This window comes from Salmo salar, chromosome 06 (assembly GCF_965601325.2).
Source record: "Salmo salar chromosome 06, fSalSal1, whole genome shotgun sequence".
Classification (NCBI taxonomy): Eukaryota; Metazoa; Chordata; class Actinopteri; order Salmoniformes; family Salmonidae; genus Salmo; species Salmo salar.
The window spans coordinates 26,572,501-26,588,470 of NC_138296.1; the positions used below are offsets into that span (position 1 = coordinate 26,572,501).

General features: G+C 42.3%; 1 protein-coding gene and 1 non-coding gene across 2 annotated transcripts in view; one reads left to right on the forward strand and one right to left on the reverse strand.

The window, feature by feature from the left end:
- Positions 1 to 15,970, reverse strand: part of cep112 (centrosomal protein 112) — a 194,617-nt gene that overhangs the window by 93,253 nt on the left and 85,394 nt on the right. Inside the window, exons 18-19 of the mRNA XM_045720003.2 lie at positions 10,731 to 10,866; positions 5,728 to 5,835 (exon numbers count right to left, since the gene is read on the reverse strand). Of these exons, the coding sequence (XP_045575959.2) occupies positions 5,728 to 5,835; positions 10,731 to 10,866 (244 nt within the window). The remainder of the gene's footprint in view (positions 1 to 5,727; positions 5,836 to 10,730; positions 10,867 to 15,970) is intronic.
- Positions 4,348 to 4,423, forward strand: trnaa-ugc (transfer RNA alanine (anticodon UGC)). The gene has a single exon. It is a non-coding gene; the product is annotated as a tRNA-Ala (tRNA).

The following is a 15,970-nucleotide window of genomic DNA, read 5'->3' on the forward strand; positions in this document are numbered from 1 at the left end:
TGAGGAGCAGGACAGATTAGGGGTTTCCGTGGGGTCTGGGGGTTACGACACCATCTATAACAGCCTTATGACCTCCCTACGTCAGTTCAACGTCAAGGAGCAGGGCTGTGAAGGGCCGGCGTGACGTCCTAATGACCCGGAGGTCAGAGGGAAACAACTCCTCTATACATGGATCCTCTTCTAAAACTCTCACTGATGTGACCTCAGTGGAATGTCCCTTTGTGATTGGCTCAATGGGCAAACTTGACATGGTGACCCCGAGACACCAATCTCACTACAAGGGAACACGCAATTGCAAAATACACAGACACGAGTCTCTCTCTCTCTCTGCTCTCTCTCTGCTCTCTCTATCTCTGAGGTGGATGTCACCGATGAGTGACACCAAACGTGGCATTAGCACAGAGGGCTGATGTACTGGGACAGAAAGATGTTTCTCTCGGTTAATCGCTAGTAAATGCTTATAGTATGAAATAGATGCCTAACGATGCGATTGTCAACTGTGTCTTTGCCTTTCTTTCATTTCCTTCCCTTGGTTAGTGTTGATTATCTTCACTTAAATATTTTCAGAACTCTGCTAATTGTCTTTGACACCTTCTGTCACATACTGTTCTCCATTTAAAAGGGATTATGATATTTACATACCGGTAAACACTTTCAGATGTTTCAGATTCAGCAACACTGACACACAAACAATGGAATATTACAACTAGGATAAAAACCTGCTTTTGACGACAAACACAAACTATTTAATGGTAGGACTGAAACGCAATTGTCACTACAACAATGCGTCCTGTGAAAACACTTTCAGATCTTCAATTGAGCTCCACTTCTGCTCCTCACTTTAACTCCAATTTAATGGGCATTTTATGTGGATTTTAAATAAATAAAAGGAGAATTCACGATACGATTAAATTCAAACTTCAATAACCCCTGTATGGAGAGATTATTAGGAAAGGGGCAACCTCAAACCGATGATTCCACCACGGACCAAATCGGAAACGGAAAACCATTACTCTATTTGCCACCAAAACATTGCTCTCATATCCACTCCAAAACATCTGGAGCGATTGACACGCACCGCTAGTCTGTCTGCGTGTGAGGAATGAGAGTTGGGATGGTTACTAGGCGGCAGGTGATGAGATAGACGTGTTTTATAAAGGGCTCGGGAAATCAACCATGTCTTTGACACACACTGTAATCACAGATGATACCCTAGTTAGTGACTGGATACAGTGAGAATGAGTGGACTCTCTAGTGTCACAGAGATGAGGTTGGCTCACAACAATACCGAATATTTCTCATTGGACATAGTAGCCGACACAAAGGTGATATTAAAAACATGTGTTTTTCAACTCATACACCAAGTTAAAACATAGGCTACATATACAGTATGCTTTGTAAACAGGTAATGGTCTCAGTGTGTGTTTAGTAGTTTCAACCGATGACACCTCTTGGCATGGTAGTTAACTTCGCAGCTCCAAAGAGGCTAAATTGAACAGCAACTAAGGGGAATGGTGTCTCCAATTCTTCTTACAATCCCATCATTTCCACCAGATAATGGACATTCCAGTGGGTTAATTGAATTTTCTCCTCTTAAAAGTAGACGGTATATCAGTGAGTTAGATTTCAATAGAAAAGGAAAATGGTTTGGAGATTTCTAATCAGAGGAAACTGATGGGGCTGGATGATAAACTGATGGTATGAGCCAAACAGAGATTGAATCAGAGTTTTCCATTGGGGGTTTAATAGTTGATTAAGACCACAAATCTCTGTTGAATATCATCTGTGTCTTTTGTGATGAGGCAATAGAGGAATAAAAAATTACTAAATATAATACTTTTTAAAAACTCACTCAAATGGATTTCAGAATGTCCCACATACAATTAGTGTACAAAACATTACAAACACTTGCTCTTTCCATGACATAGACTGATCAGGTGAATCCAGGTGAAAGCTATGATCCCTTATTGATGCCACCTGTTAAATCCACTTCAATCAGTGTAGATGAAGGGGAGGAGACAGCTTAAAGAAGGATTTTTAAGCCTTGAGAAAACTGACACATGGATTGTGTATGAGTGTCATTCAGAGGGTGAATGGGCAAGACAAAATATTGAAGTGCCTTTGAACAGGGTATGGTAGTAGGTGCCAGGTGCACCGGTTTGTGTCAAGAACTGCAACACTGCTGGGTTTTTCACACTCAACAGTTTCCCGTGTGTATCAACAATGGTCCACCACCCAAAGTACAGTGAGGGAAAAAAGTATTTGATCCCCTGCTGATTTTGTACGTTTGCCCACTGACAAATAAATGATCAGTCTATAATTTTAATGATAGGTTTATTTCAACAATGAGAGACAGAATAAGAAAAAAATCCAGAAAAGCGCATGTCAAAAATGTTATAAATTGATTTGCATTTTAATGAGGGAAATAAGTATTTGATCCCCTCTCAATCAGAAAGATTTCTGGCTCCCAGGTGTCTTTTATACAGGTAACGAACTGAGATTAGGAGCACACTCTTAAAGGGAGTGCTCCTAATCTCAGTTTGTTACCTGTATAAAAGACAACTGTCCACAGAAGCAATCAATCAATCAGATTCCAAACTCTCCACCATGGCCAAGACCAAAGAGCTCTCCAAGGATGTCAGGGACAAGATTGTAGACCTACACAAGGCTGGAATGGGCTATAAGACCATCGCCAAGCAGCTTGGTGAGAAGGTGACAACAGTTGGTGCGATTATTCACAAATGGAAGAAACACAAAAGAACTGTCAATCTCCCTCGGCCTGGGGCTCCATGCAAGATCTCACCTCGTGGAGTTGCAATGACCATGAGAACGGTGAGGAATCAGCCCAGAACTACACGGGAGGATCTTGTCAATGATCTCAAGGCAGCTGGGACCATAGTCACCAAGAAAACAATTGGTAACACACTACGCCGTGAAGGACTGAAATCCTGCAGCGCCCGCAAGGTCCTCCTGCTCAAGAAAGCACATATATATGCCCGTCTGAAGTTTGCCAATGAACATCTGAATGATTCAGAGGACAACTGGGTGAAAGTGTTGTGGTCAGATGAGACCAAAATGGAGCTCTTTGGCATCAACTCAACTCGCCGTGTTTGGAGGAGGAATGCTGCCTATGACCCCAAGAACACCATCCCCACCGTCAAACATGGAGGTGGAAACATTATGCTTTGGGGTGTTTTTCTGCTAAGGGGACAGGACAACTTCACCGCATCAAAGGGACGATGGACGGGGCCATGTACCATCAAATCTTGGGTGAGAACCTCCTTCCCTCAGCCAGGGCATTGAAAATGGGTCGTGGATGGGTATTCCAGCATGACAATGACCCAAAACACACGGCCAAGGCAACAAAGGAGAAGCTCAAGAAGAAGCACATTAAGGTCCTGGAGTGGCCTAGCCAGTCTCCAGACCTTAATCCCATAGAAAATCTGTGGAGGGAGCTGAAGGTTCGAGTTGCCAAACGTCAGCCTCGAAACCTTAATGACTTGGAGAAGATCTGCAAAGAGGAGTGGGACAAAATCCCTCCTGAGATGTGTGCAAACCTGGTGGCCAACTACAAGAAACGTCTGACCTCTGTGATTGCCAACAAGGGTTTTGCCACTAAGTACTAAGTCATGTTTTGCAGAGGGGTCAAATACTTATTTCCCTCATTAAAATGCAAATCAATTTATAACATTTTTGACATGCGTTTTTCTGGATTCTTTTGTTGTTATTCTGTCTCTCACTGTTCAAATAAACCTACCATTAAAATTATAAACTGATCATTTATTTGTCGGTGGGCAAACGTACAAAATCAGCAGGGGATCAAATACTTTTTCCCCCTCACTGTATATCCAGCCAACTTGACACAACTGTGGAAAGCATTGGAGTCAACAGGGACCAGCATCCTTGTGGAAAGCTTTCGACACCTTGTAGAGTCAATGCCCTGACAAATTGAGGCTGTTCTGAGGCCAAAAGGGGGTGCAACTCAATATTAGGTCTGTTCGTAATGTTTTATACACTCAGTGTACAGTATGCTATGTAAACATGTAAAGGTCTGTGTGTTTAGTCGTTTCAACCAATGGCACCCATTTGCATGGTAGTTAAATGGATCGGACCCTTTTTTTCAATTTTTGTCTAAAATGACATACCCAAATCTAACTGCCTGTAGCTCAGGACCTGAAGCAAGGATATGCATATTCTTGATACCATTTGAAAGGAAACACTTTGAAGTTTGTGGAAATGTGAAATTAATGTTGGAGAATATAACACATTAGATCTGGTAAAAGAGAATACAAAGAAAAAAACATGCGCTTCCAATTTTTTTGGTTCCATCATCTTTGAAATGCACGTGGTCCCGTGTGGCTCAGTTGGTAGAGCATGGCGTTTGCAACGCCAGGGTTGTGGGTTCGATTCCCACGGGGGACCAGTACGGAATTTCTTTTAATGAAATGTATGCATTCACTACTGTAAGTCGCTCTGGATAAGAGCGTCTGCTAAATTACTAAAATGTAAATGTATATCACATAGGAGTCTAGGCGCAATTTAGATTGTGGCCACTAGATGGCAGCAGTGTATGTGCAAAGTTTTAGACTGATCCAATGAATCATTGCATTTCTGTTAAAAATGTTGTATCAAGTCTGCCTAAATGTGCCGAATTGGTCAATTGATACATTTTGAAGTACATAACTATAGAGAACATACACAAATGATATTGTAATAAAAAATATGTTTACACACTCCCAGGAAGGTCATAAATGATGGATAATTAGCTTCCCTACAGAAAAGACACTAACCTTCACACATCTAGATGGGGGGCGGTAGACACAGCAGGGGTTTAAAATGTAGAACCCAGTTTCTATATTTGAATATAAAAATACATTTTACCAAACAAAACTATGCTTCATTTTATCTCTGGGACCCTCAGGATGACAAATTAGAGTAAGATTACTGAATGTAAGTACATTATTTACCTTCAGAGGTGAATGTATCAAACCAGTTGCTGTGATAAGTTTTTTTTTGTGCACTCTCCTCAAACAGTAGCATGGTATTTTTTCACTGTAATAGCTACTGTAAATTGGATAGCGTAGTTAGATTAACAAGAATTTAAGCTTTCTGCCCACATAAAACGTCTATGTCCTGGGAAATGTTCTTGTTACTTACGTCGTTCTAATCACATTAGCTCAACCGTCCCGCGGGGGGGGGACTGATCCCTTTGAGGTTAACTTCATGATTCCAAAGAGGCTAAACTGAGCAGCAATAAAAGGGTATGGTTTGTGTTAGATGCCTTCAAGCTCCAATTCTTCATACAATCCCATCATTTCCACCAGATAATGGACATTCCAGTGGTTTAATTGAATTTTCTCCTCATAAAAGTAGACTTTATATCAGTGATTTAGATTTCAATAGAAAAGGAAAATGGTTTGTAGATTTCTAATCAGAGGAAACTGATGGGGCTGGATGATAAACTGATGGTATGAGCCAAACAGAGATTGAATCAGAGTTTTCCATTGGGGGTTTAATAGTTGATTAAGACCACAAATCTCTGTTGAATATCATCTGTGTCTTTTGTGATGAGGCAATATAGATGGCTCATGTAGAGGATGATGTCAGAATGTCCCCATATTCAAATACACTGTATTAATCCCAAAATTATAGGAAATGCTTAAAGTTTAAACAAGACATTTTTGGGCAAAAACATAACAGTATCAAGTCCCCCTCTCTCCCACTGACCTGCTGTTCGTATTTCTGTTTGAGCTCCTCCACTTGGTAGGAGAACTCCTTGGCCTGTTTCTCTCTTAGGGACTTGGAGCGGGTCAGATCCTCCTCCACCTTATCCATCTACAGAAGGAGGGAGAGAAAGATCACTCTGTGATTCTCAATGACAATAGCAACATATGTTCCATGCACAGAGAGGGCGAGAGAAACCTAATGTAATGAAAGATGTAATGAAAGTAATGAAAGAGGTTACTCGGTGACATCCTGGCACAGACAACTGTCATTTACATAGAAAAGGAGAGATGGAATCTTTCCCAATGACTTATCTACAGACAGGTGAGAGAATGGCACTATGGCAATACGTTGTGATTAATCCTGTTATTATGTGAAAACATCCTTTGATGAGCGACAGTTTCTGTTCCACATGGTGCGGTGTGTCTTTATATTCTACACTCACAATAGGGCAGTTAATTTTCTTTAAACGGCATCCAGCAGAGTGCAAGCTTTTAACATGAGCAGTAATCCATTTAGACACAACCCTATCGATACAGTTTAACACCAACATAACACTCACACAGAGACAGACAGAGAGACAGACAGAGAGACAGACAGAGAGACAGACAGAGAGACAGACAGAGAGACAGACAGAGGACAGACAGAGGACAGACAGAGGACAGACTTAAGATGCTTTCTTATATTCTTAAAGATAGGGCAAAATGGAGATAGAAAGAGATGTAGAGAGATGGATGAGAGAAAAAGCGAGAGGGGGGAGGATGCAGAGAAGATTGATGCTCTCTCATGACTTTGATGTGAGACGAGGATAGAGAGAGATGGAAGATCGGGAGTCCAGGGGATCGCTGGGGAGAGGAGGAGGAGAGTAAAAGGAGAGAGAAGGATAGGGGGAAGAGGAGGAGTGTGACTGCCCATGGTGCTGTCAGTTAGGCCTACTGTATGTCTATTCTATGATATTCCCACCCACACCATGCCAATAAGTTCCATGTTAAAGGCCAACAGTAACATACTAATTAGCGCAGAACATCTCCACTGTTCACAATGAAACACGTGCTCTGTCAATGAAGCCCACACACACACTCTGCGCAGAAGTGCTCACACTCTGTAGTTCTCTCTCACATAGTTTACAGCTAAGTCTGCATCGATTAGTTATCTCTCAATAATCCACAGCCCACATTCTGCCAAGTGTTAAACAGCGGCCCAGTGAAATAGACTAATTACTCCATCACTCCACTGTTTAGAGACGCGTCCTCTGTGACGGCATCTAACATCAATACCATCCGGTCCACTCCACATCCATACCACCCGGTCCACTCCACATCAATACCACCCGGCCCACTCCACATCAGTACCACCCGGCCCACTCCACATCAGTACCACCCGGCCCACTCCACATCAGTACCACCCGGCCCACTCCACATCAGTACCACCCGGCCCACTCCACATCAGTACCACCCGGCCCACTCCACATCAGTACCACCCGGCCCACTCCACATCAGTACCACCTGGCCCACTCCACAAAGTCAAGGGCTTTAGTGATAGAACTAAACACTGTATGATTGTTAACTCAGGCCACTTTAAATTGTTCATTAAAATGATATGGCTGTAAGAGTCACAGAGTGAGATTGAAATTTATGGGAACATAGAATCATTCTTTGCTTTCCTCATATTTTGCCACCTAGCACTCTGTGAAGATAATATAGCTAATCACAAATAGAGGGCCTTTAAAGGAACATGTTTAAATCAGCTGTGAGAAAGAGGGAATGAGAGAGAGAGAATGAGAGAGAGGGAAAGAGAAAGAGAGCATGAACGAGAGAGAGAGAGCAAGAAGGAGAGAGAAAGAGAGGGAGAGAATGAGAGACAGAGGAATCTGTGTGCAGCCAGCATGGCGCCCCTGTGCATCTGTGGCCAGGCTGTGTCTCCCTAACTCAGAGAAGTGTGTGTGTGTGTGTGTGTGTGTGTGTGTGTGTGTGTGTGTGTGTGTGTGTGTGTGTGTGTGTGTGTGTGTGTGTGTGTGTGAGAGAGACGGGCCTGTAGTCATCGGCATTGTCTTGGTTTGATCACTGTCTGTTTGTCATCCAGCCTCCACTCTCTGTGTTGACGAGATAGGAAAGAGGGGACAGGGGAAGTGTGTGAGTGGGCACGCTAGGGTCAGAGACGATGGACTACAAAGCTGACAACCAACACCAGCGTGCTGGAGGAGGCCAAAATAAACAGCATCACCACTAAAGGTGGTTAGAGCATTGGGCCAGTAACCGAAAGGATGATGGATCCAATCTCCAAGCTGACAAGGTAAAACTCTGTCCTTCTGCCCATGAACAAGACAGTTAACCCACTGTTCCCAGGTAGGCCGTCATTGTAAATAACAATTTGTTCTTAACTGACTTGCCTAGTTAAATAAAGGTTAAATAAAATACAAATAAAAATATATATTACAACCCCAACTCTAATTGGACAGGTCATGTGATCCGGATGCCCAACTCACGCCTCCCAAAACAGATCATGTACTTCCAGTTGAAGGAAAGTCAGCGAGCCCTTGGCGGACAAAGGAAACACTACAAAGACAACATCAATACAAACCTTCAGAAATTATACATCCCCTCCAACAACTGGAAGGACACTCCACTAAACAGACAACTGGAAGGACACTGCAAAACGTCCCTTTTCCAGGACCCTGTCTTTCAAAGATCATTCGTAAAAATGGAAATAACTTCACAGATCTTCATTGTAAAGGGTTTATACACTGTTTCCCATGCTTGTTCAAGGAACCATTAATGAACATGCACCTGTGGAACGGTCGTTAAGACACTAACAGCTTACAGACGGTAGGCAATTAAGGTCACAGTTATGAAAACTTAGGACACTAAAGGATGTCTTTCTACTGACTCCGAAAAATACCAAAAGAAAGATGACCAGGGACAAATTGCAATGTCCGTACTGTGAGACGCCTAAGACAGCACTACAGGGAGACAGGACGGACAGCTGATCGTCCTCACAGTTGGCAGACCACGTGTAACAAAACCTGCACTGGATCGGTATATCCGAAAATAACACCTGAAGGACAGGTACAGGATGGCAACAACAACTGCCTGAGTTACACCAGGAACGCACAATCCCTCCATCAGTGCTCAGACTGTCCGCAATAGGCTGAGAGAAGCTGGACTGAGGGCTTGTAGGCCTGTTGTAAGGCAGGTCCTTACCAGACATCACCGACAACAACGTCGCCTATGGGCACAAACCCACCGTCGCTGGACCAGACAGGACTGGCAAAAAGTGCTCTTCACTGACGAGTCACGGATTTGTCTTACCAGGGGTGATGGTCGGATTCGCGTTTATCGTCGAAGGAATGAGCGTTACACCGAGGCCTGTACTCTGGAGCGGGATCGATTTGGAGGTGGAGGGTCCGTCATGGTCTGGGGCAGTGTGTCACAGCATCATCAGACTGAGCTTGTTGTCATTGCAGGCAATCTCAATGCTGTGCGTTACAGGGAAGACATCCTCCTCCCTTCATGTGGTACCCTTCCTGCAGGCTCATCCTGAGATGACCCTCCAGCATGACAATGCCACCAGCCATACTGCTCGTTCTGTGCGTGATTTCCTGCAAGACAGGAATGTGCCAGCGAAGAGCCTGGATCTCAATCCCATTGAGCACGTCTGGGATGTGCTGGATCGGAGGGTGAGGGCTAGGGCCATTCCCCCCAGCAATGTCTGGGAACTTGCAGGTGCCTTGGTGGAAGAGTGGGGTAACATCTCACAGCAAGAACTGACAAATCTGGTGCAGTCCATGAGGAGGAGATGAACTGCAGTGCTTAATGCAGCTGGTGGCTACACCAGATACTGACCGTTACTTTTGATTTTGACCCCCCCTTTGTTCAGGGACACATTATTCAATTTCTGTTAGTCACATGTATGTGGAACTTGTTCAGTTTATGTCTCAGTTGTTGAATCTTGTAATGTTCATAGAAATATTTACACATGTTAAGTTTGCTGAAAATAAACGCAGTTGACAGTGAGAGGTTTCTTTTTTTGCTGAGTTTAGTACTATCAGTATGTTACCTGTAGTTTCATGTAGTATTATCAGTATGTTACCTGTAGTTTCATGTAGTATTATCAGTATGTTACCTGTAGTTTCATGTAGTATTATCAGTATGTTACCTGTAGTTTCATGTAGTATTATTAGCATGTTACCTGTAGTATTATCAGCATGTTACCTGTAGTTTCATGTAGTATTATCAGTATGTTACCTGTAGTATTGTCAGCATGTTACCTGTAGTTTCATGTAGTATTATCAGCATGTTACCTGTAGTTTCATGTAGTATTATCAGTATGTTACCTGTAGTTTCATGTAGTATTATCAGTATGTTACCTGTAGTTTCATGTAGTATTATCAGTATGTTACCTGTAGTTTCATGTAGTATTATCAGTATGTTACCTGTAGTTTCATGTAGTATTATTAGCATGTTACCTGTAGTATTATCAGCATGTTACCTGTAGTTTCATGTAGTATTATCAGTATGTTACCTGTAGTATTGTCAGCATGTTACCTGTAGTTTCATGTAGTATTATCAGCATGTTACCTGTAGTTTCATGTAGTATTATCAGCATGTTACCTGTAGCGTCATGTAGTATTATCAGCATGTTACCTGTAGCGTCATGTAGTATTATCAGCATGTTACCTGTAGCGTCATGTAGTATTATCAGCATGTTACCTGTAGCTTCATGTAGTATTATCAGCATGTTACCTGTAGCTTCATGTAGTATTATCAGCATGTTACCTGTAGCTTCATGTAGTATTATCAGCATGTTACCTGTAGCTTCATGTAGTATTATCAGCATGTTACCTGTAGCTTCATGTAGTATTATCAGCATGTTACCTGTAGCTTCATGTAGTATTATCAGCATGTTACCTGTAGCTTCATGTAGTATTATCAGCATGTTACCTGTAGCTTCATGTAGTATTATCAGCATGTTACCTGTAGCTTCATGTAATATTATCAGCATGTTACCTGTAGTTTCATGTTAGCGTAGGTCTTCTCTGAGCTGATCTCTACTTGCTTCTTAAAGTGTTCCAGAGCATTCTCCGCCTGCTGGGTCTGCTGCCGCTGACACTCCCTCTCACGTCCCATCTGCTCCTCCTTCTCCCTGAAACACATACACACATTAACACTGTGCCTAAGGAAGCGAAGGTAACCTGCCTATATGATTACCGCCCCGTGGCACTCACGTCGGTAGCCATGAAGAGCTTTGAAAGGCTGGTCATGGCTCACATCAACAGCATCTTCCCGGACACCCTAGACCCACTCCAATTCGCATACCGCCCCAACAGATGCACAGATGACGCAATCTCAATCACACTCCACACTGCCCTTTCCCACCTGGACAAAAGGAACACCTATGTGAGAATGCTGTTCATTGACTACAGCTCAGCGTTCAACAGCATAGTGCCCATAAAGCTCATCACCCTGGAACTAAACACCTCCCTCTGCAACTGGATCCTGGACTTCCTGACGGGCGCACCCAGGTGGTAAGAGTAGGCAACAACACATCTGCCATGCTGATCTTTAACACTGGGGCCCCTCAGGGGTGTGTACTTAGTCCCCTCCTGTATTCCCTGATCACCCACGACTGCGTGGCCAAACACGACTCCAACACCATCATTAACTTTGCTGACAACACAACAGTGGTAGGACTGATCACCGACATCGATGAGACGCCCTATAGGGAGGAGGTCAGAGAACTGGCAGGACAACAACCTCTCCCTCAATGTGAGCAAGACAAAGAAACTGATCATGGATTACAGGAAAAGGCGGGCCGAACAGGCCCACATTAACATCGACAGGGCTGTAGTGGAGCGGGTCGCGAGTTTCAAGTTCCTTGGTGTTCACATCACCAACAAACTATCATGGTCCAAACATACCAAGACAGTCGTGAAGAGGGCACGAGAAAACCTTTTCCCCCTCAGGAGACTGAAAAGATTTGGCATGGGTCCCCAGATTCTCAAAAGGTTCTAAAAGGTGCACCATCGAGAGCATCCTGACCAGTTATATCACTGCCTGGTATGGCAACTGCTCGGCATCTGACTGCAAGGTACTACAGAGGGTAGTGCAAACGGCCCAGTACATCACTGGGGCCAAGCTTCCTGCCATCCAGGACCTATATAATAGGCGGTGTCAGAGCAAAGCCCATAAAATTGTCAGAGACTCCAGTCACCCAAGTTATAGACTGTTCTCTCTGCTACCCAACAGCAAGCGGTACTGGAGCTCCAAGTCTAGGACCTAAAGGCTCCTTAACCTGTTGGGGATAGGGGGCAGTATTTACACGGCCGGATAAAAAACTTACCCGATTTAATCTGGTTACTACTCCTGCCCAGTAACTAGAATATGCATATAATTGTTTGATTTGGATAGAAAACACCCTAAAGTTTCTAAAACTGTTTGAATGGTGTCTGTGAGTATAACAGAACTCATTTGGCAGGCCAAAACCTGAGAAGATTCCAAACATGAAGCGCTCTCTCTGACTATTTCTTGATCGTCTCTATCCAAAACAGGGGATCTCTGGCATAACGTGACATTTTCTAACGCTCCCATAGGCTCTCAGAAGGCGCCAGAACGTTGAATGGTGACTTTGCAGGCCATGGCAGAAAAACTGTAGCGCATTTGGATAGTGGTCGATCTGAGAACAATGAGACTGGGGGCGCGTGCACGAGCCGACACCATGTTTTTATTTTTTCGTCTTTGAACGAAAACAGGGTTTCCCGGTCGGAATATTATCGCTTTTTTACGAGAAAAATCGCATAAAAATTGATATTAAACAGCGTTTGACATGCTTCGAAGTACGGTAATGGAATATTTTGAATTTCTTTGTCACGAAACGCGCCGGGCATGTCACCCTTCTTTACCCTTCGGATAGTGTCTTGAACGCACGAACAAAACGCCGCTATTTGGATATAACTATGGATTATTTGGAACCAAACCAACATTTGTTATTGAAGTAGAAGTCCTGAGAGTGCATTCTGACGAAGAACAGCAAAGGTAATCCAATTTTTCTTATAGTAAATCTGAGTTTGGTGAGTACCACACTTGGTGGGTGTCAAAATAGCTAGCCCGTGATGGCCGGGCTATCTACTCAGAATATTGCAAAATGTGCTTTCACCGAAAAGCTATTTTAAAATCGGACACCGCGATTGCATAAAGGACTTCTGTATCTATAATTCTTAAAATAATTGTTATGTTTTTTGTGAACGTTTATCATGAGTAATTTAGTAAATTCACCGGAAGTGTTCGGTGGGAATGCTAGTCACATGCTAGTCACATGCTAATGTAAAAAGCTGGTTTTTGATATAAATATGAACTTGATTGAACAAAACATGCATGTATTGTATAACATAATGTCCTAGGAGTGTCATCTGATGAAGATCATCAAAGGTTAGTGCTGCATTTAGCTGTGGTTTTGGTTTTTGTGACATTATATGCTAGCTTGAAAAATGGGTGTCTGATTATTTCTGGCTGGGTACTCTGCTGACTTAATCTAATGTTTTGCTTTCGTTGTAAAGCCTTTTGGAAATCGGACAGTGTGGTTAGATTAACGAGAGTCTTGTCTTTAAAATGGTGTAAAATAGTCATATGTTTGAGAAATAGAAGTAATAGCATTTCTAAGGTATTTGAATATCGCGCCACGGGATTCCACTGGCTGTTGAGCAAGCGTCCCACCTAGCCCATAGAGGTTAACAGCTTCTAACCCCAAGCCATAAGACCGCTGAACAATTCATAAAATCGCCACCGGACAATATACATGACCCCCCACCCTTTGTACACTAGCTGTTTGTTTGTTACCTATGCATAGTCACTTCGCCCCCACCTACCTATACAGATTACCTCAACTAGCCTGTACCCCCGCACACTGACTGGGTACCGGTGCCCCCTGTATATAGCATCGTTATTGTTATTCTTATTGTGTTACTTTTATTATTACTTTTTACTTTAGTCTACTTGGTAAATATTTTCTTAACTCTTCTTGAACTGCACTGTTGGTTAAGGGCTTGTAAGTAAGCATTTCACGGTAAAGTCTACACTTGTTGTATTTAGCGCATGTGACAAATAACATTTGATTTGATACATTAATACACACACACAAAAACATGAACACACACACACTAGAGGTCGACCGATTAATCGGAATGGCCGATTAATTAGGGCCGATTTCAAGTTTTCATAACAATCGATAATTGGTATTTTTGGCCACCGATTTGCCGATTTTTTAAATATTTTTTATATTTATAACTAGGAAAGTTAGTTAAGAACACATTCTTATTTTCAATGACGGCCTAGGAACGGTGGGTTAACTGCCTTGTTCAGGGGCAGAACGACAGATTTTTACCTTGTCAGCTTGGGGATTCAATCTTGCAACCTTACGGTTAACTAGTCCAACGCTCTAACCACCTGCTTTACATTGCACTCCACAAGGAGCCTGCCTGTTATGCGAATGCAGTAAGAAGACAAGGTAAGTTGCTAGCTAGCATTAAACTTATCTTCTAAAAAACAATCAATCATAATCACTAGTTAACTACACATGGTTGATGATATTACTAGTTTATCTAGCCTGTCCTGCGTTGCATATAATCGATGCGGTGCGCGTTCGCGAAAAAGGTTGCTCCAACTTGTACCTAACCATAAACATCAATGTCTTTCTTAAAAATCAATACACAAGTATATATTTTTAAATCTGCATATTTAGTTAATATTGCCTGCTAACATGAATTTATTTTAACTAGGGAAAATGTGTCACCTCTGCAACAGAGTCAGGGTATATGCAGCAGTTTGGGCCACCTGGCTCGTTGCGAACTGTGTGAATACTATTTCTTCCTAACAAAGACAGCCAACTTCGCCAAACGGGGGATGATTTAACAAAAGCGCATTTGCGAAAAAAGCCCAATCGTTGCACGACTGTACCTAACCATAAACATCAATGCCTTTCTTAAAATCAATACACAGAAGTACATATTTTTAAACCTGCATATTTAGCTCAAAGAAATCCAGGTTAGCAGGCAATATTAACCAGGTGAAATTGTGTCACTTCTCTTCCGTTCATTACATGCAGAGTCAGGGTATATGCAACAGTTTGGGCCGCCTGGCTCGTTGCGAACTAATTTGCCAGAATTGTACGTAATTATGACATAACATTGAAGGTTGTGCAATGTAACAGGAATATTTAGACTTATGGATGCCACCCGTTAGATAAAATACGGAACGGTTCCGTATTTCACTGAAAGAATAAACGTGATAGTTTCCGGATTCGACCATATTAATGACCTAAGGCTCGTGTTTCTGTGTGTTATTATGTTATAATTAAGTCTATGATTTGACAGAGCAGTCTGACTGAGCGGTGGTAGGCAGCAGCAGGCTCGTAAGAGTTCATTCAAAACAGCACTTTACTGCGTTTTGCCAGCAGCTCTTCGCAATGCATTGTGCTGTTTATAACTTCAAGCCTGTCAACTCCCAAGATTAGGCTGGTGTAACCGATGTGAAATAGCTAGCTAGTTAGCCGGGTGCGCGCTAATAGCGTTTCAAACGTCACTCGCTCTGAGACTTGGAGTAGTTGTTTCCCTTGCTCTGCATGGGTAACGCTGCTTCGAGGGTAGCTGTTGTCGATGTGTTCCTGGTTCAAGCCCAGGTAGGAGCGAGGAGAGGGACGGAAGCTATACTGTTACACTGGCAATACTAAAGTGCCTATAAGAACATCCAATAGTCAAAGGTATATGAAATACAAATCGTATAGAGAGAAATAGTCCTATAATTCCTATAATAACTACAACCTAAAACTTCTTACCTGGGAATATTGAAGACTCATGTTAAAAGGAACCACCAGCTTTCATATGTTCTCATGTTCTGAGCAAGGAACTTAAACGTTAGCTTTGTTACATGGCACATATTGCACTTTTACTTTCTTCTCCAACACTTTGTTTTTGCATTATTTAAACCAAATTGAACATGTTTCATTATACATTTGAGGCTAAATTAATTTTTTTGATGTATTATATTAAGTTAAAATAAGTTTTCATTCAGTATTGTTGTAATTGTCATTATTACAAATATTTGTTTTTATTTTTTTTTATTTTTTTTTTAAATTATTCTTTTTTTAAAATGTATTATTATGATTCGTTTTTTTATTTATTAAATCGGCCGATTAATCGGCATCGGCCTTTTCGGTCCTCCAATAATCGGTATCGGCCTTTTCGGTCCTCCAATAA